Genomic DNA, 27,317 nt, shown 5'->3' on the forward strand with positions numbered 1-27,317 from the left:
TGTGATCACAGGCCATCTCATTTGTTCCACGTGCAACCTGTTTGCAGCTCTCATAAGTCTGCTCTTCATATGTGTATTCCCCTTTAGTATTAAAAAAAATCTCTTACATTGCTGTTGTACAATAGCTCACCCAGCTATCAGTCCCTGATTCTATGCACACAGAAAGTTTAGGCACCAGAGTAACACAACTACTGATGTATTTTAGGCCAGGTGTTACAAGCCTGGGTCTCAGTCTGGCCTGGATCTGAAAAATCTCAGCACGCATGTTGTAATGGATAATCTTCCCTTTTGTCCAAGTATGAATCGGTTCCTTCCACGAAGAAACTGTTGCTCAGCTTCTTCACAAAATTCTGAAAACTCTTCTGTTGCCCTTCAACCAACTTCACATCCCCCATATGAGCAGTTTTTGTTCATGTGTTCATCCCTGAGATTCAGGTAATTTGTTTGTTTTCAAGTTTGATATAATAGTGAAGGAAACCTTTTCATTTTTTATATAATTTACTGAAATCCAAAATTATTTTAACTTGCTCTTTGTTTTCTAACTTGCATGACATTTTGAAACTGCACTTAGGAACAGTGCATATACTTAAGTTTTAGTTCCCACCATCCTGTTGCTTCTCTAAAAGGAGTATATGGTAAGTGAAATGAAATAGTAGTGTATGTGTCAGTCATCCTCATATATTAGCCTTTGCAGTTTGGATGTAAATTTGATATTCTTACAGAGCATCTCAAGCATTTAAGATTAGAATGTAATTGGCAGAATAGGGGACAAGCAGCAAGTACTGATCTGAAACATATCACTGATTCTTGAAACACCACCAATACTCCTATAGAAATTGAAGTTAACTTGTATATCTTGTATAACTTTGTATAAACATCTTTTTCCTCAAAATACCCAACGCCCACGTACATACACTGCCAGCAAGGTTTGCTACCGTACTTCCATTTGTGGATTGCTACTTTTTAAATAATTTTTGAATACAGTGGGAATAAACAGTTTGGATAATCTTAAATTAATTTTTGTTAACATACCAATTTTCAATTTCTGCCCTTGTTGCACTCTTCAAACCTATTGGAAACTATCACCTCCTGTGCCTGGCCTGTTACTGTTGGCCAAATAGATGGCTTGGTGTTTAAGTTTCATTTCTTGGTCATACTTTATTGCTTTCAACATTGCAATTTTGAAGCATGTAGAAGAAAAGATGCATCTCTGCTATCAGTTCTGCCCCACTGAACCCCGTGACAGTACTGTCATTGACTTTACTGGCATAACACCAAGCTCTCATCTATACACATGTACACATAAAAAGATGCGTATAGTTTACGTGCTTCATCATCACCTTTGAAAAAACTTACCTATTTTAGGAAAAAAATAATCTCCTGTGCTTATTTTTCAGTGGTGGCATGAAAAGCTTCCTGTTCTGCTAGATTAAGATTTTATACTCTCACAGTCTTGTGAAGATCTTAAGCCTTATGTCATCAGCAGGATTCTGAGCAAACTGTTTTCCAATGGTAACTCTTGCTGTTCCTAAGCACTTTTTGAACATGCCCAGAATGAGTGAAATCTTGATGGCCCCAAGCCTCTCCCAGTCTTGGGAATCTAAAAAAAAGGACTTTCTTGCAGATCCTGGTGTATCTTGCCTACAATATGTAAGAGCATGTTCAATGCCTGGTGAGGTTTTGGTGCTATCCAAATATTCTTTCCATCTGCCCTACAATCCATTGAGTAACTAAATGGAAAATAAAACTGCTTTACTGAAAAATATTAGCGTGAAATGGTGCCATATTGATGAAAGCGCTCACCATGTTAGTATTTTTTGCAAAACTTATGATGTAGCAGAAAACAGTGTATTTCCACAGAACTCTGGAAGAGTGAATCTGTGAGATTCATAGCCTTGTTCAAAAGATAAGTGGTGAGAAATGCAACATGAATTTCAGTGCTAGATTTGATCCAAAGTTGCATCCAGCTCAGAATAGCCTTTTTTTCCCCACTGGTCAATTCTTAATTATTTGAGAAGTGCAAGAATCTCTGTAATAGATAACTTTGGAAGATTTTCTGTATAGGGGAAGTTTTGTTCTAGCTTTATGCAGCTACATGATGATCTAAATTGAGCCATATCTCTTGTTTTTTTTTTTAAAAAAAAGGTAAATCTCTTCTGCTTTACCAGCTTTTTTTCTTCTGTCTCTCCCTAGCTTCTGGTAGAACTACTTCAAGTTTTCATAAAGTAAATTATTCACTCCCTGTGCCTACTGCTGTCTCCAATTCTAGCTTTAAGTTTGAGACTGTACAAAATACATTATGGTTGCTGGTCTCTCATCTGAACAGAGTTGCCTGAAAACTTTTGTCTTATCTGATAAAGTGGTTTAAGCAGAAAGGACCTGCTGTTTGAGATGAGGAAAAGAACAGCACAGCATCTCCTGGACTGAGCTTGAGACTGTTGTGATCAAATGACCAATGACCACCCAAGTGAGTCTGAGTTAGGTCCTCTGCTCCATGCTGGCTCTTGCTTGAATAATGCCAAGGAACACTGGGTGTAGTGTACAGTTATAAAGAGCTTTCATGATGGCCCCTTATGAATACTCACAACAATTCAGTGCTGGCTTCTTTGCTAGGCCTTGTCAGCATGAGTATGTGCGAACTGTTGAGCTGTCTAACCTCTGCAGTCGTGATGAAGCAACTGCAAATTGCAAAAAAAAAAAGAAACAAACCAGAACCTCTTTAGAATCACGAAGAAAATAAATCAGTCTGCTTCCCACTGGAAGGGTGGCTATTAAATTGCTCTGTAGCTTTCTATGACATGATCTGGGCACGGTTCAGAACTCAGTTTCTTCACATCTCATATGAAGATGTCATCTTCATGACAGATACTGAAATCTGTCTTAAGTGAATGCAGTTCAAACCTCAATTTTGTCTTTATTTTGTTGTAAGTCCTAATATTGTATGTATCATGCTGTTGAAATACTGTAGCGGTCTTAGCACTGGGAGACAGGAAGCCAAATCCTGGATGAAGATGTAGGTCTTCAAAGCTACCTACCTTCAAGTCTACTGAGTTCAGTACCCAGCTCAATAATAAACTATGTGGAAGACCTCAAGTATATCACTGAATCTCCCTTGTGCCTTAGTTCCCCATCTGTAAAATGGGAATCATATCTTCTACATCACAGCATGGCTAGAAGATGAAATCTGTGAATGTTTGTAAGGTTCTTAGTACTACAGTAATGATGTGGGCCATGGAAGTGCCTAGGGAACTAGTACCTTTATTTCTACATGGAATTTGCCTTGGAACGGATTCTTGTCTTACAGCTTCATGATTTCTAAACAGTGCAGGATTAAAAGCAAAGCATGCACATGAGCAGTGGAGTCAATGGAATTCAGTGATGCAATCAGTAAATTATTCTATCTCTAATTGCACCTATAAAGCATTGTTTTTAAGGGTGAGAAACTTTAATGGAATTCAGATGGCAATATTGTCATACCAAGTTCCTTCAAGAGGTAGAGAATGTAATCACCACCAGCAGTGTATTAAATTACTTTGAGACAAGTCTACTACTCATCATACACCTAAGTTCTCTCATGAGGAAATAAACAGCAGTATTGAAATGGGCCAATCTGTGTACTGGTACTTCTCAGAACTTCAGGCAGGTATACATGGCTTTATCATCCATATACCTGAAGGAATAGCTGCGATGGGATTTGTCCCTTCTCCCTACACTCTTACAATGATTTTTTAATTCTAATTATTTTTAAATTATGATCTGCTTGTTACTTTTCCAGTCATTGCTGTGTTAGTGCATCTTTTGGAAATTAAAAGATATCTAGAGGAAATTAAGACTGGTATGCAGTGACTTAATTAGTACCTGAAATTCAGCATGTGCTAACTACACTACCCACCTAATTGTTATTAGTCGTTAGCAACTTGAGTTATTTGATGGTCAAGGCTAAGCTAGTTAGTTTGAAAGTCAAATGGGAAAATAAAGGTGATAGCCCTTCCTAAGTTCATGCTCTAAAATACAATCCACCTGCTAGAGAGGCTAATGAGATGAAAAATTTGCTTAGATATTATACACAATCTTCGATGAAAGTCGGTAAATTAATTCCTCTCTGAATGTTTCCTTTGCAGACCTAGGATGGCTAGATTGCCTTTTCCCCCCCTTTTTTTTTTTTTTTTTTTTAAATAAACACTGACAGTCTGAAGCAAACCTGGAAAAAATCAATAGCGTGCCAAGTCAGTGCTTTTCCATTCCCTAATTCGACTCTCCCAGACTCCGTTCATCCTAGTAACACGAACGCAGGCACTCTGGTGCAAGATAGACATGCACTAAAAGTCAATTGAGCATGCTAGAATAAGCCTCTTGCTTTTCAACAGTAAGTGCAGAAATGACTGCATACCATCAGTCGCCATCTTCCGTGACTGCCCCGATGTTGTGGTTAATCTGAACCCGGCTGGCAGCGTTTCTGAGGAGCCTGGCATCATGCTGATCCCGTGAACCTCACGCGGAGGAAACTGTCGTCGCCAGGAGGGGCCACGTCTGAAGTTCTTGTCATCGCTCTGTCAACACACAGAGTTGTATTCGATAAAGCAAAATGAAATTTTTTGATTAATTATCCTGCTGTCTGCTGCCTCTCCCACTGACAAACGTATTCCACAACAGCTACCCTGCTCTGTTGCACTGCATCCAGTAACTGCAATGCTTTAGTAAAGTAAATACTTTAGAAATATTAAATGCTAGGGTGGAAAACTTTTCTTAAATCTCTGGCTTGATACAGTAGAGGGTTTTAGTATCAGCTTAAGTAGAACATTCTTAAAAGTGAGATCTCTTCCACATACAGTGACAGAAAGCGCAGTGGTTTGTTACTGCATTAGGAGGCTTACATGAAGTGCTAATACAGAATTAAACACTCATGTGCATGCACAGAATTCACAGGCATCTCAGATTTTCAGCAAACCCTTACAAGTGTTATTCTTCCTCACGCACAGAAATCCAAAATTTGAACATTTTTGCAATGGATTCTTACCTTAAGATGAATATTTTGCATAGGTGGATTTGAGATTCCCCATCCTAGATAACTGCCCCCAATCCCACTCTAGTATATACTGATGAACTTTGAAGAACCAAAAAAAACCCAACCCCACCAAAAATCTGCTTTTCTTCTTTATTCTTAAAGAAAAGATGTAAGTGTCCTAAAGAATAGGTTGCACAGACATCCCCCCTGCCACCACTTGCTCTAGCCAGTGAAATTTCTGCTCCTTTCTCCATGTTTCCTCTACGGAAAATGTTCTCTTAAGGTAAGAGTGCAGTGCCAAATTTAGCATCCAGGATGATAAGAAGATGTAGCCATACTGAGGTTACTTTAAAAACCTTGATTGGCATTTCCTAATTTTTTCTTAAAGCTGTAACTGACTTTTTAACCGTATGTGAATTAACATGTCTTCATGCATTCAAATTTAATTTTTATATTTTACTGTGATATTTTATAAATACTGAAAATAAAATTAATTACTTCCTCAAGTCGTCTTTCAGTTCCTAGTGCTAAAAGGTTGTTGTATTCTCTCTCAAGGATCTGCCGTGCCTAGAGATATCAAAGTAAAAAATTAAAATGGTTGAAGAGGAATAAAAGGCAATAATGGGTACAGATTAACCAGAAGTAGCATGAGCAAACTTGCCTGGGTGTTTTGTGTTGGAATCTGTAACAATAAAGCTAAACTGCTGTAATCAAAGTTTTCATCCAGTGCTATAAGTGAACCATGTACACCACTTTCTAGAATATTATTTGCATATTCTCGGAGGCCAATAGCTTGTATCCAGCGTATGACTCGATCGTTGCTCCATACCAGCACATCTGTAAGGACATAACACTGGTTCAGTCTCCTGATAGCCGATAACATCTGAACTATACAGGTTGTGCATGCACTGTGGACGTCACACTGCTTTATTTCTCAAATGAGGAATGCCAGCAAACTATTTATATAGCTTTAATTGCTTCAATATCTCCTATTCAAAACCCAAGGTATGGCGGAAACGGTGATTTTCGCTTCCTTCAATTTAAAGGTTTATTCTAAATAATGTTTCCAAAGGAGACAGGTGCCTCCAGAGGGCACCTCCAGAATGCAATTCTGCCCACCTCCTACAGATACCCTTTTCAATTCTAAGGCAAGATTTTACAGTTTAAAAGTGCAAGGACACAGGAGAAATATCTGTTCCTCAAGACTTCACTGGAGAGTTTTGTACTAAACATTTTGAGAGTCAGGTCAGCACCTACCATTTTATAACTTGCCATAAAGCAAACTGTGTGTTCACAATTTTGGAGACTAGAACTATTTTTAGTTCAGAAAGCTGGTTAGACTGTTAAGGTCCATGCCAATTATAAAGCTAAGGCAACAAAATGAGCTAGGAAACCATTTCTGAGGATTTTGCTGTTATAAAAAAGTATCCTACCCTGCCTGTAAGATTAAAAGAAAGTTACTTCTACCGCTCTTTATACTTGCAAGAGGGAAATGTGACACTGAGTTTTGTGTTACTAAGTGATGAGGCTTTTTCCTGAGCCCTTAAAGAAGTCCAGCTAATGCAGCTGTTCTGGGAGCAGGCATTCTCCATCACCTGACCAAGAGCATCCCAAACTTTGGGGTCAGGATTGGCTGAAACACAGCATGGCAGCCAGGGATCACTGAGACCTGGGACCATGGCTAACTGACCAATGCACAAGGGGATGAAGGCTGGGTGAAGGAGGCGATGGGTTATTACCCTTGTCCTAGAGGTGACTAGCATTGCAGCAACATCAGAATTTGAGACCAATACCTAATTCCCCCAGGTCAGTCTCCAGCTACACACACAGGCTGACTGACACTGATGTCTCCACACCCAAGTCAAAGTCTTTGCATTGGTGCATGCCATCATCTGCCTTGAGCAAATGCACGCTTTCACTGTAGCCATTCCTCCTCTTCATCCCCTTTTTTTAAGCTCTTCCAACTGGCATTGTGCTTGAGAAGTGCTAACTACTGTATTCACTAGAGCTGCAAATGCTTAAAGGAATCGAAGGATTCACTGCTGATAATGGGAAAAAACCCAACAACCCTAATCGTTACATATAAAAGGAACCATGCAGTGAGCCTGCAACTGCTCTGGAGAGCTTTACACAGAAAAATACTTTTAAATCAGCTGTTAAACCTTCTAAGAAGGCCAGTTCTGTTAGGAACTATTCTTATATACCAATCAACTGCCTCAGTCGCCACCCCTCCAGGCAACATTTTCTATGATACACATTTTGAAGTAAGAAATAAAAGGCAAAGGTTTTCAAAAGCAGGAGCAGTGTTAGGGTCCTGACCCTGTGTTGACTCCAGCATGTCCCACTGGCTATTTGGCCTTCTGCTTCTGAGACTAAAAGAGGCTGGGATAAGATTTGTCCCCAAAATGCAATTTAGCAAAATGTATGTATCATCAAACCGCCATTCAGAACTGCCCCAATTTAGCGAAGTACTTAACTGTGCCTAATTTAAGGCGATCTGAGGACAGATGGACTTACGTTAGTTTTACTTAAAGCACATGCTTAAATGCTTTGCTAAAATGGCATGACAAGGGGTTAATAGTGTCAAGCTTCAAAACAAGAAACATTCCCAGTATTCATTCCCAGGAACTATCACCTTTGATTTCATGCTGACTCATTTCTCTTCGCTTTTCCAGTTCTTTTCTATCATAATTCAACCTCTTTAAACACATGATTCCATATTGCAAGCTTGTTCTGTTATTTAAAGAGAAACATTTAAAGAGTTAATAAAGATAATTTTGAAGATGGGAACATATGTAGGATGTATTTCCTGCATTTCACATGAGGTGTTTCATGATGCCCATGTAGCAAATCTTGAGGACAGAGGGGACAGCAAAACCATTAAAAAAACATAGATTTCAAAAATGAAATGGACAAACCCAAAATGAATATGTTGAATAAATGTTCTAGCATAAGAAACCCAAAATATCAAAAATTGTATTGAGAAAAGGTCAGCCCTTGCGAGCGTGAAATGTTTTGTCAAATCAGGCCTCAAAAAAGTGACAAATATGACAGTACATTAAAAAAAAATCCACTTCTTGTCACATAAACATCATTCTCCCTGAAGTCTAAATGCCTTTATTTCCATATTTCCAATTTAGCTTCCTGGCTTATCCCTGGATAACCCAAACAACTGTCAATTTGCTTGTACTGTTAACAGCTTTTATGCGCTACACACAATAGCTTTTCATTATTATGAGATCTCAGGGGTTCAGATCTTAGTCTACCATTTTCTGATACTTTAAACTACTTAATAAATTATTACTGTTTCTGTATTGTCAAGGCTTTATTTATATATTAATGGTTCCCTGCTCATTATGAAATTTATCTGTACCAATACCTTAGTTTTGAGAGACATAGTTGTAATGCGGTTGCTCTTACCGAAGGAATCTCTCTCAATTCAGATATCTGACACTTAGCACTTACTTTTCTGTGTGGTTTTCCAAGCCAGAACAACAGAAAGTCGTTTTATTCTGTGCAGCACTGAGTCCTATATCAGACATAAAAGTCTTTATACACGTAGTCTTTATGCAAACATACCGATGAAAGCTATCCACCATTTTTAAGTGCACACGCAGATCTTTCTTTGTCAGATGATCTAACATCCTCGCATCTACCAGGCATTCCATAAAATAACTTCGGTACTGAGGTAAACCCAGACTGGGGAGCCATTCGTTACCTATCCATTCATGGTTCATATCACCATAAGCCAGGGTCTACAGGGAAAAAAAAAAAGAGGAAAAGGGGGAATAAATTCTTGAGTTTGTTCAAGGTTGCACCACAGACTGAGGACAGAATATTTATCTGCTATGCTTGCTTCTGGTAGAAATTCCTAGCTTAGAAATCCTGACTAAAAACAAAAAAAACATTCTGTTTTTACATGATTCTGACATTGGAGGTGGAAGCCACTGTGAGATATGTTACTGATAGCAAACAAGACACAACAGGCAAAACTGCTATCTTTTTAAATTTTAAGCAATCTTTTTGTAATAAGAAATAATAGTTTAAATGTTGAGTTTTAAAGGCAAGCAAACTTATTACATAACCAAAATGTGTTTGTTTCATAATGTTACTTGCCTTCAGTTGACCTTCTTGAATACTTATGCTAGGCAAATCCTACACTGAACTTGGCAATACAAACACGGCCCCAGAGAGTCAACTGAAGTTTGTGTCACTGTTTAGTGGGGGCTAGGATTTCCTAAGCAGGATCTAATGACACTTCACAGGTACACACCTGTGGGCCTTTTGAGACTAAAAGTTAATTTCAGTTGTTTGTCAGCCAGGCTTACATTCGCCATCAGTCTTCACCATCAGTCAGAGCCGGTGATCAAATACATTCTATTAATGAGATATTTTCAGCTGTGAACAGCTTAAATCTAACTGCATCATATGTGGAGCTCAATAAATTAATTATTTAGGATAGGAGCAAATCAGATTCCTCCTAGAAGCTAGCATTCAGGCATTAAGCTACTTCACTGTTCAGATAAAATTTCAATAGGGTGAAGATGAAAGTGTATGAAAAAAACCCCACATGCATGTTGAGCTATTTTTATATGGGTTGCACAATTTAGATGCAAAATAGATTTTTACATCTCACTACTGTCAATTTTTTTGGTAATCCTAAAACTTAACAGAAAAGAGGACTCGCAAATTGCAAGATTAACACCTCCTCAATAGGCTGTGCTCAGCTTTGAGCATGTCTTTCAAGCCTAACTATCTTTTTGGTTTTGTTTTTAATGTCTCCTGTCATTATAGACAAAAGGATAACACAGTGCAAGCCAGATGTATTTTCTATGGGGGAAAAAGTAGTCCCCTCATCTCTTGTTCTTGTGAGATTTTGAAGAGAAAATTAATGCATAAGTAAAGACAGTAAGATTGTGTAAAAGTGTGCATGTATTAGAGGGAGAGAGGAAGAAGTTGAAAAATAAAATTAATTGATACTCTAACTAAAGCGAAAAATTTTGTTCCTAATTATACAGGACTATTTGTAGGCTGATAGTTGGGTGTGATTTATACGATTGTTCTAAAATAAATTTGGTGTAATTTTAGAAATGTTAGATCTCAAACTCTTGGCCTATTTTATTAGCCTAATCTCGAAAATAAGGAGTATATTTTTTCTAGATTTAGCTGGGAGGTGGAAGATGTCTCTGGAAGGTAGCTATTTTAAGAAAACTATTTACAGCATATGTACCTCTCTGTGCTTTACCCAGCAAACCTGTCCAGAGAATATTTTCTCTGTATTAGATAAACTCTAAAATGTGTAAATCATAATTCAATTATTGAGGTATTGTCACAATGCCATACTTCTCTGTGCATATTGATACATTGTTAATTACATTATTATTAGCTTTGCATTCAAGAAAATCATGTAAAAGGGTCATACCTGAGCCCAGCTGCCTTCTTCAGACTCTTTCTGTGTTATCAGCAGGAAGCAATTAGTAAAGCAGGTAAAAAGACAATAAAAATGAGTTATAAAAAGATGCGGTTTTCATGTATACATTAATCTCAGTGCAAATGAAAATATACATGTAAAATGTGCCAATAAAATATCTCCAGTCAGTGGCAATGCTTTGGGCTAAACTACCTTAAAAATTACAAGACGAAACCCGTAAAATCTTAGGAGGGCAAATCTAGCTAAGTTTTCAAGATATAAATTCATTATAGCTTGGTGAAACTTTACAGCATTATCTTAAACACTTTTTATGGTTTCACAATCAAAACACAACCATTTACTTACAGAATTGGGCATTAGAGATGCCATTTTTGTTTCTAGTTAGATTTTGCAACATTCACAACAAAAAGCTGTCTTCTCGTGAAAGTATTGTAAAGGAGCTTTTTATATAATAATTTTTATGGAAAAACTATATTTTTCTTGCTGGCCAGTTAGATAGGATCAACTCTACTTCCAGTCAGTCGGGTGTTGTTATATTTATATTTATCTTTACCAATAATACAAAATTGAAAATGAGATCAGTTGTAAAAAAAAAAATAAAAAAAAATCGATGAGAATCTGTGTCATGAATGTTCATGAGAAAACTTAAAACATTATAGCAAGCATAAATTTCTATCAAATAAACCTTTACTGCATCACACTTTAGCTTTAGTACCTCCCCCACCATTTATGGATTGGGCTGACTATAAAGTTTTCCAAACTGAAGATAGGTTTTTCAGACACCTCACTATAGGACTGTATCATGTTTTATAAGCTCTGTTATGGAGTTATGATGTAATGCTAAAAACAAAATCTAAAACAACATATGTTCCAAGTGAAAGAAAAAAGTTCTAATAAAATCTATTAACATTTATTTTTGTCCCCACCAAGCAGGGAGAGGTTTGACAAAAATCAATAAATAAATGACACACTCCATGCACCCTAAATCAAACGGCATGAATACACGAGTATGGACATGAAAGACTCATCATTAATGAAAACACTGAGTTGTGTATTGTACCATTCTCAAGCCTTTTCTTATTTTTTTCTATATCAGCAGATATAAAACTATGTTTGGAAGACATACTAGGGAGTAGAGTACAGGGCAAATATTGCACCTGTAACTGCAACCATTTCATTTCACCAAATGAGGTTTCACACTGGCAGTGAAACTATTATGTGCTGTAAAACTCCAATACTGGTTTTAGCTTCACACAATTTTTATGATCGCAATACAGTTTGTAATTTCTTTTGCTGAGAAATGATGTAACTGTCCTTTAAATTCAATTTCACTGCTCCCTGCAACTTTCTAACGGCATGCTTAGGAAGCGTCCTACAGAAGACAGGACATCTGTGCTAAAGCAGACACAGCCTAGTTCTCTTTCAAGCACCGAAACCATTTTGAATGGAAGCGGAAAGACTAACCGTTTTAGCTGGAGCAGCAAGATTTTCCATTTCTTCATGGGTCACCCAAACATTGCCTGAGGGCTATGGACAAGGCCCACAGGGAGGCAGGTGAGATCCACATTAGGTAAGCAGTGGTAAAGAAGAAAGGCAGCACCACTGTAAGTTAACAGCGTATAGCATCACCATCAGCACAACCATGTTCTTGCCTCTACCGAGCTGCAACTAGAGACAACTTTAGACAACTTGTTTTGTATCTTTCGTTAGAGGATGCTGAACAGACGTGATGGAGCATTTCAGCTAGAACTGATGGATGAAATCCAGCAGAGCATCATCACAAGGGAAAGAATAATAATTAAGATGCATTTCACACACAAGTGGCAAATACAACCTTTAGCTCATAGCTCTGTCTGGAGGTGAGCCTGTGAAACTACTATTCCTCATCCTATTGTTTTCAGTCAGATTATTACAAGGAAAATGGGATGAGGCAGGGGTGGGGTGTGGAAGTCTGCTGTGCACATAAGGTGTTATGGGCTGTGTTTTCTTGACAGCTGAAGGAAATTAACTCCTTTCCTAAGGAAGTGGGGAGGCAGAAACACTTGGGACTTAGAAATACACATGCCAGGGCAGGCCAGCTTTGTGCTGACGATTAGGGAGAATTAAAAAAAATAAGGTAAAATTATTCCCAATGTTTCTAGCTCAGATCTACAGTTTTCTCATTTCAGAGGCATCAGTGTGCTTATGCTTTGAAATATGCTTTTATACTCTTAAAATCAAAATTAATTTTGTTTAGTAATTCAACATCTTGTTGAGTCTATACTGCTTTACTTAGGTGAAATCCATTACGATTCATAGTCTTGCCATGGTTATAACATATTCAGCCATTCTGAGGGGAGAAAATATCAGGTGGGGAACTATAATATTTAAAGACCCTTAGCAATGTGAAGATAAAAGGCCAGTCAATAGGAACATTAGAGTTCTGTTGCCCAGTTGCTCATATAACTCAGTGGTTCAAGGTATCTCAGTTCTCATTTCCACCATCATCATTCTTAAAATCATTCTTATTTTATCTTAGTATTAGAAGTCTGGGGTGCACTATTTGAGTACTAGCCTTCATCCTTTACTTCTGTGTCATGTTTCCCTTCTGATCTGATTTTTTTTTCTTTTTTTTTGTTTTGTTACAGTCTCTGTTGCCTCTTTCACAGCCATCACCATCAGCCTCTCAGCTTGAAACCCCCCCTTTTGTTATCTTGTTTCTTTTTCTCCTCATCAGTTTGGCCTGTTTTTCTTCATTTTCCACTAAAAGGTGCTTTTTATCTATAGCACATCCATTCTTACTCTCCCCTAATGTACTTTCTTGGTCTTTTTGATATGTTCCCCTCTCCTTTCAGACCTGTATCCCTGTGTTTCTTCTTGCTTCCTTCCCATCTGCTGCCACTCACTCTCCCCCCTCTCACCCTTCCTCACCAAATGCACACACTCCACTTCTCCCTTCATACCTCCAATCACTGCTTCTCTTAAAAGCATGAAGAAAGTCAGCTGACTCAGATTAGATAACATTTGAAAGGATGCATAACCTCTCCCACTCCTGCCTCCCTGCCCCCTCCTCCCCCCCAAAAAAGAGAAAAACAATCTGATTTGGTGGGAGGCATGACTTAAAGGAAGAGAAAGGCAAAAATACAGGCAAAATTACAAATAAGATGCACAATAATACTGATCATTTAGGTAACATCAAGGTTAATCAAAAGCATGACTTACAAAAAATAAGAATAACTGCTAAAGGAAAAATATCAGTGATCAACAATCAAGTGAGTGATGAACAGATCCTTCTAAGTCTCTGTAGGACAGTTCCCACTGATTGTGAAGTGTGTGTTACCATAGAGCCACTCTGTACTACAAAAGTCTTTCTACAGACTCCTGCAGAGTGAAGTGGGGAAGAAAAAGTTAGCTGAACAGGACTCACTGTTCTGGATGTTGGAGGTGCTGATGGACTCGTCAGTGATACCATCTCCTGGATTGCTAATCGGAGCTTTAAGCGATGAAGAGGATTGCTGATGCCAATTTCTCTTTGAATCTCAGTATCAGACAAAGCAGACATAATAGCTCCACTCTTCACGTTGGCACGGCAGGCAGCAACATACCAGGCTGGCATGCCTAGCCAGAGCTGTCGAGAGAAAGGCCACATTCATCCAAAGCATTGCTTCATTTCTCAAATGAAATTAACCATCAAGGCACCTATCAATCTGACTAAGTGGGGTAATACACACAAATGAGTATTACCATCATAGCCTTTAATAAACCAAAATTGTTTTAGAACCTTTGAAATTGCCACGGCTTCATGTGAACTCTTTTTGGTGCTTTTATTGTAACCAGAACTTTAAAAGTAAGGGATGCTTTGAATTATTTTGAGAGCTATGTGCTTCTATTGCCTGAGCTACTCCTTTCCCAGGCCTTTAATGAGCAAGTAGTGGCACAAGTCAGTGTTACTGCCCTTTTGACAGTCTTATCATATCCAGAAAACAATCTATGAGGAATTAAGTAATTTTTTTCACTTTTGTACTAAAATGGTTTTCTCTCTCTTTCCAAGTTAGTCCCCACAGTGTACTCACAGGGCACAGTTTCACACTTTTCAGCTTTTATTTTCTTGGTAGAAATAAACCAAGCACAGTGCAGATAACCAACCTAAGGAGGACTGAGCTTACTGTAAATCTGGGAACAGTCTGGTGTGGTGTCCCAGCTAGAAATACAGCTTAGAAGTTGCAGCAAAATGTAAGCACAGCTACATCATCTGTGCATTTAGAAGATATGTACTTGCCACTTCACGCTTTTCCTCTCCTTATGTCAGTCTTACTAGCCTAGGTCAGCAACAGCCCCTTGCTTCACCACTTTTAGTCTTTTCTTGTGAGAGCTATTCTCCACTTCCAGCAGTCTTTCCTGGGACCTACTGAGTATGAATTCTTTTAGATTTTCTCAGCTTTCTCATTTTGTGCTGTCTCATTAATATGATTGTTGGCGTCTACAGATCTTTGCTCCCAAAGAAGATAATTCCATAGCAGGCATACATACATGTGGGAAGATTTTTCACAGTGTGAAATACATTACGCTATAGAGAAATGTGTGAGAAGGATATAAGCAGTGAGTGCCAAAATCACTGAGATTTTGGAAAACAAAGACATACCTTGCTAGGTGCTTAACTCCAGGAGACTGATAGGCTCTGTGAAACCTGACAGGAGAAGATACTTCTCTGGACAGTAGCCCTTCCCTGCCCTCTCTCATCACCCTTTTCCAGATCACTATCTCATGTGGGTTGGTGCTGTGAATTACATTGTTTTAGTACATAGCTCTCCCCACTGGGAGGAAGAAGCATAATGTATAACAAAAGATTTCCACTGAGCAGCAAAACAGCTACTACCCTAGCTTCTGTGACACTGAGTGTCGAAGTGCATATATCACCCTTCACTACTTGACTTTCAATGTATCTGAGTGTACATACTTCTGTACACATAAAGTTTATATACACATTTATACAGGTACCTAACTTTGTTAAGTATAGATCTGTTGTACTTCACTGTACAGCTAAATAATATAAATATAAATGTCAAAAGCACTTTTCAAACGTACCAATTAGTTACTAATGGCTTGTAGTAACATCGTATTCTATTCCACTGTTTCTGAAATAGAAACCTGTCCATCAGCGCACAATGCAGTGATGCTGTGTGATAGTAGCCATTGTATTCTACATCTTCGGGTTTTTTTATTAGTTCTGGGTAGATGACAATTAACGACCACCTGTGTTTGAATTTCAGTGGGATACAGCGACTGTGAAAGTAAGTGAAGTCATCAAGAACTTTACCTCTCTGTACATCTCAAATAGGCCATCGGAATTAGCTGATTGCATTATTTAATTTTTTCTTTTGATAATGGCGTACTAAAAGAGGATACAAGGTCAAAGAAATTATTAAAAATATGCCATCAATAAACTCACCAGCAAATCTGGAAAGCAGAGACAAACTGTAAGGTTTTTTATCTGATTTCTCACAGTACAGGAAAGTACTGTCTATTTATTAACAACTCTATACCTTATCTGGGACATATTTACTTAAAAGACAGCTGTTAGGTCACTTTTATGACACAGAGAAAACAGACTTGAATGTCAGATTCCAAACGAGCTCAGACAGGCTTCTCTGTACTGACTCCTGATGTATCACTGGGCTTAAGAACGACTGCATCATGTTTCAAAAAGCCCTTCCCACTGATGGGGTGAGCCACTGCCCCCCACCCAATGTTAGTCTGAACCGTGCAAAGATGGTCTAATTCCAACTAACTGTAATGAAATACAAAGTTTCATTAAAGTCAGAAAATACAAAAAAAAATTATGTAGATTACACCCAGATGCACTTAAACAAAGGGCCATGAGGAAACCATTCATAGCGTTAAGATCTATTTAATATTCTCATTTAATTTGACATTAATTTTTTTCATACGTGTACTTGAAAAGCAGGAAAGCGTAAATACTGGGAGTTATTCACCCTGCAGAAATAGATTCAAATGTTTGCCACTCATTAGGCAAATCAGTTCTTTAACAAATTAGGTAAATTAGTTCTTCAACAAACAGCTGTCTACACCAGAAAAATGCAGTTAGATGAAAACAGTCTCTAAAAAGAGGGCACAGTAATTGTTCTAGGCAGAGAACCCAGATACCAAGATTGATATACTTTTCTTTTTAGTTAAGAAAGCCCACAGTTCTTAATATATATTTCAACTATGTCAGTGCTACATACAAATGACAAGAATAAATGCTATGGCTGAAAAGTTATGCCCTGAAAAGTTTGGAAATGTCACAATTGTGATGACATATACTTCTTTAATTTGGCCTTTGTCTCCTTTAATATTAATTTTGGTTTTTAGTCCAAGGGTCACATATTATATTATCCCCAGGAGAGTATGAAGTGCACACACTGTCCATCTGCTGACTGAATGCACTGATGCTCACTGAATAAATGTGGTACTTCTGCCCTCATATCTTTTTATTATCAGTATTCAATCTGCATTGAATACTGCAACATAAACTTCCTCATGGGCTTTCCTGTGCTACTCTCATCATATTTCCCAAGAAGTTCATAGACATCATTTCTCTTTACAGCCCCTGTGTGAGACAGTGGGAAGCATATCCTATTTTGCAGCTAAGGATGAAGGCAAAAAAGATTAGGGCTTAACTCGTCAGAAATGTCTTCAGATTTTGGATCACTCTGGAGGACATCAAGGGCAGATTTTACTCAGTATTCAGAAATGTATATACCTTTGCATGTTCACCTTTCCAGCAATCATCTTTGACTGTAATATTGAATATTTCTGATTGATACAAATCTGGTTACAGAACTCTCAAAGTCATACTAAAAAGTCAGGTAGTGGCCAAATTAATGAATGTTCCGTATTAACAGAGGGTTTTTTGGAAGGAAGATACCATCCTATTTTCCAAGGTCATGCGCAAATGCTTGAACTGCCTTTCTGCAGTTTTTATTTCATCTTTTTCATTAGGTACCTTCTTCAGCAGTTCCAACATGAAGCAGAAATTTTGTAGGCATTAGCTGCTTTCATTCCTCACCCTACATTTATTCCCTGAACATACTCCTGTTAAAGCTTTGGAGGGTTTTTTTTTTTTTCATTGAAGGGAAAAACCTCTACAAATTCTATCAGATGATCAATGGGTGATACCCACAGCAGACACAAGAATAGGTGGGAATATATAGAGACACTTGTTATAGACATGGAATAGACACCTGTTTCTTGAGCCAACAAAGAGCTTGTATCTGCATTGAACTGACACAGCCTTGCCTTGCCATGTAAAAGTGACTGTATTTGTAAAAGAACAGACTTACTTTCTGCCTTCTCCTCCCCTCAGTATCTGGGTAAGTAATTTCTAAATAGTTCCTCACCTAAAACATTCATTGATTGTTGTCTAAATTGATGGACAGCTTTTCTGAATGTATCTCTGGGGGGGGGTCCAAAGTCCATTCTTTTACGCTCTTCAAATAAAGGTGAGCTCTCTGCAGATCAGATTTCAGAGATGAAGGCACTGCCTGTCCAGTCAAACAGATTTCAACCTGGATCTTGCACATTCCAGGTGAAAGTGCCAAGAACACCATCTCTTCTTCCTGTTCTGAGTGATATCTAGGTAATTCAGCCCTTTCCCGTTACATTTTAAAAAGATAGAAAGTTTCAAATTCTTTAAACTTATTAAAAATTCTGAAGATGTAGCTTTCATGTTAATCTCAAATAAAATTTCATAGCTTATTTTTGTTTTCTCCTTAGCATATCAGCCTACATAAACTCTGTGGATTTAGAGACTGATAAATTAAAAGATGTCAAAAATTTTGGGTTTGAGTGCATTTGATAACCTTTTTTTTCCTGTCCTCATCCCCCTGTGTAATCCTGTCTTACTTTTTTTCAGCTCTAGTCTCTGATTTACACCATCTAGTGTCAAAATCTGCTTAGTGCTTATGGCACAGTGTGTAGGGGAGAGGGGAGGAGACTTTAACAGTCTCTTTCAGAATTTGTAAGGATGAGCACACAGAAGCAGCCCACAAATGTGGCTCACGTTTCCAAGTTATGCCCAACACTTACCTCCAGCCAGGCAACCACCGTAGGCCCATCCCACTGTGCAAAAGGCAAACCCTTTCTCCGAGCTTCTTCCAGAAGTTCATGTCTAGAAATGGATCAAAAATTGTTAAATAAGCAGAGGTATCTGTAGGGAAAAATACAGATGCAACTTTGCCTTTTTGTTAAGGATAACAACAGTGAAGCACGATGACAAGCATAGAAAACACCAATGAACAATACAGCTCCTTCCCCTGTTTGAATATGTTAATCTATTCTCAAATAATATTTCTTTTGCTTGTTGCATTTTGACATACCTTTAAACACCTAACATACAAAAGGCAAGGTTTCTGTCTGTTCTTAGCTGAAGCAATACAGAACTGGGATACCCTATACAAAAGGATTACCCGTATAATAGAAGACACTGGTGAAGAGAGAAAACTGAGGGATTCCTCCTGAGAATACCTTAGCTCTGGTCTGGTAAAGACGCAGAAAGGCCCAAAATTGCCAACTTCTAGACCTGAGCTAAGCATGGATGTAATGTTAGTGTTGGAAACACTAAACCTTGCTGGACCAGCTATGCACAATTCTAGGGTCTCTAGAGTACAGCTATTCTGCCTCTTAAATAAGCCATCTGTGGCTAATTAAGAGTTGATTGTATTTTTAAAAGTTCTATGTTAATTTTTTTCATTATTATTGCTTGCATATGAAAGAAATCCACATGGTTTACTGATGTATACATTTTTATAATTATAGAATTGATGTGGTTTCTCAATTTTATACATATGCTTATATGCACAGATATATTTCTATTGAGTTGATCAGACACAAATCCAAGCCCTGCATCTGCAGCTTCTCTGGACTGCAATGAGTGTATTATGTAAAACAACATTCTCAAAGCTTAAAATATTCTTTTCATACAGCGGAATTAAATATTTGGTAAAGTTACATAGAGGCCAGTCAGGTAGACTATCAGGAGAATGCTCTATGTTAAACACGTTCAATCATTTGACCAGACATTTTTATTCCTGCAGCAGGAATAAAGAACCCACTGTGGTGGTTGCATAGAAAAAAACAGTCCTTCAAAATTCTTTTCTTCTGCTATTTAACAACATATTTTCAGCTGCCTCCTACTGAATGAAACACAAAAGAATGCTCTCGGCAACAAGCTGTAGTGAAAAACAAATTAGACAGGAACTATGCTAACATAGTATTAAAATTTGCTTACATTCCCACATAACAAGGAAATCTTGGAATTACAGCTTCAATTTTGCTCTGTCCTCCTTTATTGCTACAGCCTTTGTGGCTCAGTTATCCCTTGGCAATTCTTCAATGCCGTAGCAGCCTTTCAAATATATGTACTACAAAATCACAGCAGATAAAAGCAATGGAGTGATCTTACTTGTAAGGAGTACTCCTTCTGGGATTTTTGCACTGCCGAGGGGCCAGACTGAGAGAATTTGGCTTTAGTAGAAAATGGATCTCAAATAGCAATTTTGCATACGTGTTTAAATCCCTCACATTGAATATTAATAGAAAGACAGCTGCTTTACTTTCTATGTTTCTGCTGTAGTAATATGTAACATTACAAATACTTGACAGTGTTACTGAAGTCTATCTAGCTTCTCCTCCCACACATCCTTTGCAGCATACCTCACCCTTTGTCACTCAGATGTCCAAAGACATTGTAGAGCTATCCTTGCTTTCTATGAAAGAAAAATCCTCAGTAAAATGAGAAGTTGCTCTCTGGGTACATAAATACCATGTAGCTGGAGGAGGTGCAGAAATCCCATATTCCCAGGGAGTCAAGCAGTGAAGGACAATAGACATATACACAGTTGGCTGCTTAGGAAAGCAGAATTAAGGCATGGCCAGACACAGCCACCTCCCAGACTACCCGTGGATGAGGTATTTGGGTTGCAGCCTTCCCTTGGAGCTGGTTCTGCAGGAACCAGCCAAAGCCAGCCAGGGAGCAGCCCCTTCTGCAGCTGGGAGTCCCATGGGGGCACCATCCTTGGGAGGAACCCAATCCCTGATTTTTACCTTATGGATGGGTATTCTCTTCATTCATACCAGCTGAAAGAGCAGGGCTAGCTATCACAGTAAGTAAAAAAGAAGATTATGGCTTTGAGGGCCACTGGTCTTCCTTGCTTGTGTTGGGCTCCAGCTCCAAGCAGGAGCGCAGCAGCACGTGCTCTACAAGGAGATGGGGAGGAACTTTTGGCCTATTTCTTTGAATTGGTGTTAAATCCCTGTGTGACCTCGAGAACCGTGGTGCCTGCAGAAGAGGCATTGGTACTCTAAGTTCTCACTTCCATGAAAAACTTAATTCCTTTGTATGGAATTATAAAGGACATATTTCTAGGGAGCCCTCTGTGACTTTGCAACTTCTGAACTGGCCTGAGGCTTGGTGGTGGAGGCTTAGCATTATTCCAGTGCTTCTCAAACAAATACACTCTCCCAGAATAGGAAAGCACTTCTGTTACTTCAGAGGCAGTCTGGCTCAGCGAGCTAAAGGAAAATGTAACTGTGATTATTGATTTTGGCTGAAGAAAATAGGGGCAGGCAAGAAATGGGATGCCCTATATATATACACTATAGCAAGGGAACACAGTATGATAAACATAATCCAAAGGGTCTTGGTATGTAGAAGGAAAGTGGTTTGGGTTGAAAATATTTTTAGTGCAAAGTTTAAATCCTTTGCTCAGACATGCACAAAGATTACAGCCATCATAAGGCCTGTGCCCCACTTATTGATGTAGAATACTAAAAGGATTTTTATAATATTTCTTTCCCTTAAAAAGAATTTTATGCTTCAGAACTCATATTTCCTTCCGTCAGATGTTTCGTTTAAACACCACTCCAATATTCAAGTTTATTTAAATTACATTTTACTTTTTGAACAGTATTCTTTGATGACTTTTTAATACACACTAGGAGATCTGCAGAACCTGAATCTTCAATTTCTAAAACAGAACTAAACCCAGAATTTCTGTTTTTTGACTGAGATATTCTTTAGTTGACAGTCAAATGGGTTTTCTGATATGAACTAGCAGTATAGAGAGAACCCCACTTTTTCCAAGTAAGTTAAAAGTGTCATGTAAGAAAAAGCATGTGTATAATTTTGATCAATAGTGCAAATCATCAGAAAAATTGACTACGTTGATCTCCATATTTTGGAATATAGTCCAAATATTTTAGAACAGCCTGAATGTACTGTTGTCCTTGTGGGATATTCACCGGCTTCCTGAAAACAGAAAGTCCCCAAAGCCAAATATTCGTGACTGCAGTTCATTTTTCCTTACAAAAACATACAACTGATCACAAGAGGAAGATGAGACAAATACTGTAAAGCTCATCACTCCCTCTTCCTTTCATTACGAAGATAGGGTTTGGAGATCATGAAAAACATTATACAGTTTCTCTAATTTGGAAGATGGTTTGCAGGGAAATGTGTGGATTTTCTCATCCTAAGACTTTGCCAGAAGAGTACTACATGTTATAATGTGTCCACTTTGCATTGGTAAGGGGATAGGGAGTTGAAATGTAATTATTTCCATGCTCATTTAGGTTTCTGGCAACATATGAAAACAAGCTGATAAGGAAGAATTGACACTAATTAGGCATTACTATAAATGCTATTATTTTGCAGATAGGGTTTTAAACAACCTACTATGACTGGAATGAATTACCAAATTAAAGCTGTATTTTTAAAGATAACATTATTACTATTCAAGAATAAAATCATCTTCCTGCAGACATTATGGGAGTAACTGCAATATGGTATTTAAAATATATCATTACCCTGAGCCTGGTTTGGCAAAGTCAAGCAATTTCATGAACATCAACTGTTTAGCATTCATAAAAAATTGGAGAGATGCTTGTATTTGTCAGTTTTAGAGCGAGTGCCTCATAAAGTGGGCTGTCTTCACTCTTTTATCAAAGACAGAAAAGAAAAATCACACTATGTCAAGTTGTGCTGTGGAGTTGTGTATCAGAGAGAGGGGTTGCCTCCCTAGCACATACTTCTGATGTTTAATCCTCCCCAAAATAACTTCCTAAAGATACTGTTACACTGGGCCATTTTCTTTAGCACCATTCTTCTGAGAGCCAGGTACAACTGCCCAAATCAACCTACCAAGCTGAGAGCACAATTGTCTCATACCATTGGGACTATGAATGCTTCAATATCCTTCTGGACAGCAGAGGTTCATGAGAGAAAAAGGAAGGGGGAAATGATAAGAACAAAGCTATGTTATTATCCTGCAAATTTTCTATTTCATATATATCCTTCACTTGCATCGGGAAAATTCTAGCTCTTTATCAGCAGCCCTCACCAACTCATTGCATAAAGCTCAATGAACTTTATTAAAAACAAGAATAATCTTTAAATAGATTTTGTGTGGGAAGTTAAGATCTTGGTTTAAAGCGTATCATTCAGTGACATTCAATTTTCTTTACAAAGATAAGGCTCCCCCCCATGAAGCAAACATGAAATAACAGTTTTGGATTTCTGATACACATAATTCAAACACTCTGCATAGTACACAAAGTCCAGGCACTGACTTCATGAAACCTGAACGATGTTTCAACACAGACCTTCATATTTCTGCAAATAGTAGCGTTTACTCTGATAGTTCTACTAGGGTTCATGTGAAAAGTCCTCAGGTACACTATATTGTGCACATTATAATGTCTCTTATTTAAAGTGTAATCATAAATGTGAGATGAAAAGAAGGCACAGTGAAGTCAAGAGACAAATCATGTTTGTAAAATACAAGCAGAATTTATTTAAAAATTTTTGCTAATGCGTAATTTAAATTCTGTGAAATGGCCTTTACTTATATTTTCTCATAAAGATAACAGATGAGAGTGTTTCCCTAGCAGATCCTCTGATTGTTATCATGATTATTATTATCACCAATACTAAAATGTTTAGTTTACAAGAAAATATTATACATGATTGGTTTCTATACGAGAAATGGAAAGAAACAATAGGTCAAATACGCTATATTTGTCTAAGTAACCCTATGATTTCAAGTTAAGATTCAACACATCTGCCTCTCAGGAGCTAACATATATTCAAAGACTGCAAAATTCAGGAGAAAAGATTTCTGAGGAATTACGCTGGATTTGTATTTTATCTTTTCTATCATTATTTGCTAAATATTTAAGATAGGCTAGAATCCTGTAGCTGAGGTCGTTGTATGACAAAATAAGGTAGTTGAATTTGTACAAATTAATAATGATATTAAACACCTAATAAAAATAAGTTAAATTTAATCTATTTATTTCTTGCAAGACAATAAATGTTTTTAAAGTAGGGAAAAAAAAAGGAAAGAAGCTCATACTTGATATTGCAATATAATGCTGATTTAATTTAATCTGAAAGGATCCATCCGACTTAAAGACTGCACTAATTAAACACTGGGTAAGATCTTGTTTCAACTTTGGCACTTAAGTGACCCAGATTTTAAATAATTTGAAGTCCTCCTTCCTTCTCCTTTTTGGTACTTGATACTGTAGTCAGACTGAGAACAATGGGCAAAATTAAATTTCCATTTTTTACAAAATGTTTTGTATTCAACTTGAAGGAGTTTTCAGGACAGAATGACAAACACAGAAATCAAGATGCAATTAATAATTAAAAGTTTTTTAAAATCTATAAAGCAAGGAAGTATAACTTTAAATTGAACAGCGTCCCAGATAAATCAGATTAGCAAAGCAGATGTAACAATGATGTAATTATTCTGTATAGGTGTATATTTTAAGTGTATGCAAACTGAAGGGCAGCATTCTTTTTTCTGAAGACCTGTATTAAGCTAAGCGAAGCATGTTCAGGAATGCTCTATATAGACACTAACAAACCAGAGCTGCAGAGAGCTGCTATTATAAAAAATAATAAAAAACCTGTGAAATGAAGAGACTTGTGTAATATATGACCTTGCAATCTTTTCTGTACTGTACTACAGTTGAGGCCCCTGAAGCTCCCACGTTGGTTAAATGTTTTCAAATCTATTTTCATAAAGCCATTTCATCATGACGTATTCTAACCTATTGTGGTAGTCCCTGTTCTCTTCAAGCTGATTTTATCCTTCCACCTTTAGAAAGTTTTAGCTCATTGATGCTTTCAATAGATGAATTTTTTTCCCTAAATTCCAGAAATTATTCAAGAAAAAAAAAACATTTGTACAATAGATCGAAGAGGGGATAAAGAGTTTAAAGTTGATATCAGGTTAACAATTAAAAGAAAAAAAACAACACCCAAATATAAAAAAAAAATGAACTGGTGAAAAAGAAAATAGTAAAATTATATGCACAAATGAAATATTGTTGTACTACTGCACAGCATGAAGGCTCAAACAGAAAACAAGAAATTGTGTACTCTGGATTACTAGAGTGTTTACAAGTTTGAGTCCTCTGTGATTTAATTAAAAAGAATTTATGCCTTAACAGCATTTGTCAATCCAGGCCTTCACTCTCTCAATTTTTTCACTGACTTAAACTTTCAAATGTCTTTGTGATTCTGGGCTTTAGACCACCCAAACCATGTTTGTTTAAAAAAATTGACACTAGATATCTCCAAGTAGTTAATCCGTTATGTTAATCCCTGCAGGAGCAAATCCTGACCTTAATTTGTGTATGCTTTTGATGTTTACCATTATTTTGAATACTTTGGAAGTTTTCATTTGGGTCAGTTTTCTGCATGGATTTGTTACATAAGGTTCACAGAAAAACAAAAAGAAATAAGAATAAAACATAGAAAATAAACATGGTGCTGAAAATCAACATATTCAGCAGCCATGGTGCTTTAACTTACCCAGATATGCTTTTCATGAGATGGAGAGAGATGAATGGGAAAAAAAAGCACATAAATGTTAATGAACATATAGTAGTCCATAAAAAAAAATATCATATGATAGATAAAACAATACCACCATTATAATTATGGAAATTTTTCTAAATGGTCTTTGAATGCTTTAAAGAAGTTCAATGCTCTTGTGAAGAACAGATGCATCTTTCAAAATGAGATTTTCATTAAACTGATATTAGCTATTTATTAAGTACCACTCAGCAGAGCTTATCTACCATCTACAATACATATCTGTGCCAAAGATCTTTAAACATAGCGAACGTGGAAAAGATTTTCAAATCAAAGCATTTTGCACAGATTTGAATAATTTCATAATGATTTTTGTGTAACACCAAAAATCCTGAGAATCCCAAACCTGTGGGTTTAAGCCAATTACCATAGAGACACAGTAAAATTGAGTGGACTGCAAACCAAGGTTTGCTTTTCTATGAGCACTTTACTAATATTTTAGCAAAATATCTTAGAGTAATCATAAATGATCTAGATTTGGGGTTTTATGGCGGCTTTTTTTTTTTAAATATGCAGATTTCATGCACATAGGTGACTAACAGTGGTAATGGTTATTCATGCCATTCAGTGTTTTAATTTGAGCAGTCATACTAATACTAAATTAGTAGCAATACTGGTATGAGCGTTTTGCCCTCTAGGTAACCTATTCTTGCCAATATAATTGGTAACAGTATCTGTAGGAGAAAGCAGGATGCCATTGCTGATAATAAACGTTCTTCAGCATCCTTTAATTGCCACCATAAAAAGAAAATTATATGCCTGAATGAAACCCAGACATCTCAGAAAACTCTATTTCTATTAACAAATGATTTACCAAGATACTAAATTTTTGGTAGATATAACTATAGAAAACTTTGGGGTGAAAAGCCTGTGCTCTGATTAATTAAGAAGAGGTTGCAGACATTTCAGTGAGTTCAGGAGGGGGCTGGTTTCAAGATCTTAAATCTTGTTTTCATGTGTGTGAGATCAGCAGAACAGCTGGGAGAGAGGAAAGAAAGTGCAATACAGAAAAGTAGATGGAAACAAATGACAAATTTATACACATACAAAAGGAAAATTAAGGAAAGGAAGGTCAACAAAGGCATGCAATATAAATAAAAGACTGAAGATTTAGTCAAACAATTGCCAAATCTGATGGAAGTACCATTCAAATTGAATAGGCATTTGTGATTTTGGGGCTAAAATCTCCTTTGTGCTCATATGTACTGAGCTAACTGTAAAGACTGACTTGAACACCTTTGCTAGAAAAGTTTTTAATTTTGGACCTTCCAGAGCCTATTGAACCAGAACTCCCACTTCTTCCTCTGAATACTCCTTTGGGTATGGGTAAAGAGAAATAAACAGGGGGATTAACTGGAATGCGAGTAATTTTCTGGCAGCTTTAATGAGCTGGCAGTTTGCAGTCGCTTGGGGATAACTTACGGGACCTGAAGGCCATTCCAGTCTCCCCCACTATAGAAGCAGAGAATCAAGGGACATTCCTTCACTTCCTGAGCATCTTGTCCACAGAATAATAAAAATAAAGCAGAAAAAAATTGGATCTTTAAATTCCAGCTTTTACCTTTTCATAAGACAAGCATTTAATCACCATTTTACTGGAAGAACACAATTTCCCTTAGACATATATTAAACTAACAGTTATGCAGAATTTCATTCCTTTGCTGTGCTTTATCCATTCTTCCCTTAAACCCTAATTCTACAGTTAATCTGACAGGATATTTGCATCTGCTGGAGATCATCATTTAGAGAGCCAGCTGCATGCATGAGGGTAGAAGCTTATATCTATCCAGAAATCCCAAATTGCACTAGATAGGCCTATATGTGTAGATAAGGCAGGGGCTGGGGCTTTGTTCTGTTTTTGTTTGATTAAAAACTTGCAACTTGTTGACACAAATAGCCTTATCTTTAATGAGGAAAAAAATAAAAAAAAAAAACCTTGGCAAAGGATAAAAATATTA

General features: G+C 37.3%; 1 protein-coding gene across 7 annotated transcripts in view; it reads right to left on the minus strand.

Annotated features, from left to right (window-relative positions):
* Window positions 1-27,317, minus strand: part of PPFIA2 (PTPRF interacting protein alpha 2) — a 347,812-nt gene that overhangs the window by 2,604 nt on the left and 317,891 nt on the right. For 5 of the 7 annotated variants that reach the window (XM_064450229.1, XM_064450219.1, XM_064450238.1 and 2 more), the window contains 10 exons: window positions 18,504-18,585; window positions 13,843-14,043; window positions 11,901-11,963; window positions 10,428-10,457; window positions 8,585-8,760; window positions 7,641-7,738; window positions 5,667-5,842; window positions 5,504-5,572; window positions 4,391-4,550; window positions 2,586-2,678 (listed from right to left, as the gene is read on the minus strand). In XM_064450229.1, coding sequence (XP_064306299.1) covers window positions 2,620-2,678; window positions 4,391-4,550; window positions 5,504-5,572; window positions 5,667-5,842; window positions 7,641-7,738; window positions 8,585-8,760; window positions 10,428-10,457; window positions 11,901-11,963; window positions 13,843-14,043; window positions 18,504-18,585 — 1,114 coding nt within the window. In that variant the 3' untranslated portion in view covers window positions 2,586-2,619. The remainder of the gene's footprint in view (window positions 1-2,585; window positions 2,679-4,390; window positions 4,551-5,503; window positions 5,573-5,666; window positions 5,843-7,640; window positions 7,739-8,584; window positions 8,761-10,427; window positions 10,458-11,900; window positions 11,964-13,842; window positions 14,044-18,503; window positions 18,586-27,317) is intronic. The other 2 variants (XM_064450234.1, XM_064450247.1) reach the window with 1 other exon arrangement.

This window comes from Phalacrocorax carbo, chromosome 1, assembly GCF_963921805.1.
Source record: "Phalacrocorax carbo chromosome 1, bPhaCar2.1, whole genome shotgun sequence".
Classification (NCBI taxonomy): Eukaryota; Metazoa; Chordata; class Aves; order Suliformes; family Phalacrocoracidae; genus Phalacrocorax; species Phalacrocorax carbo.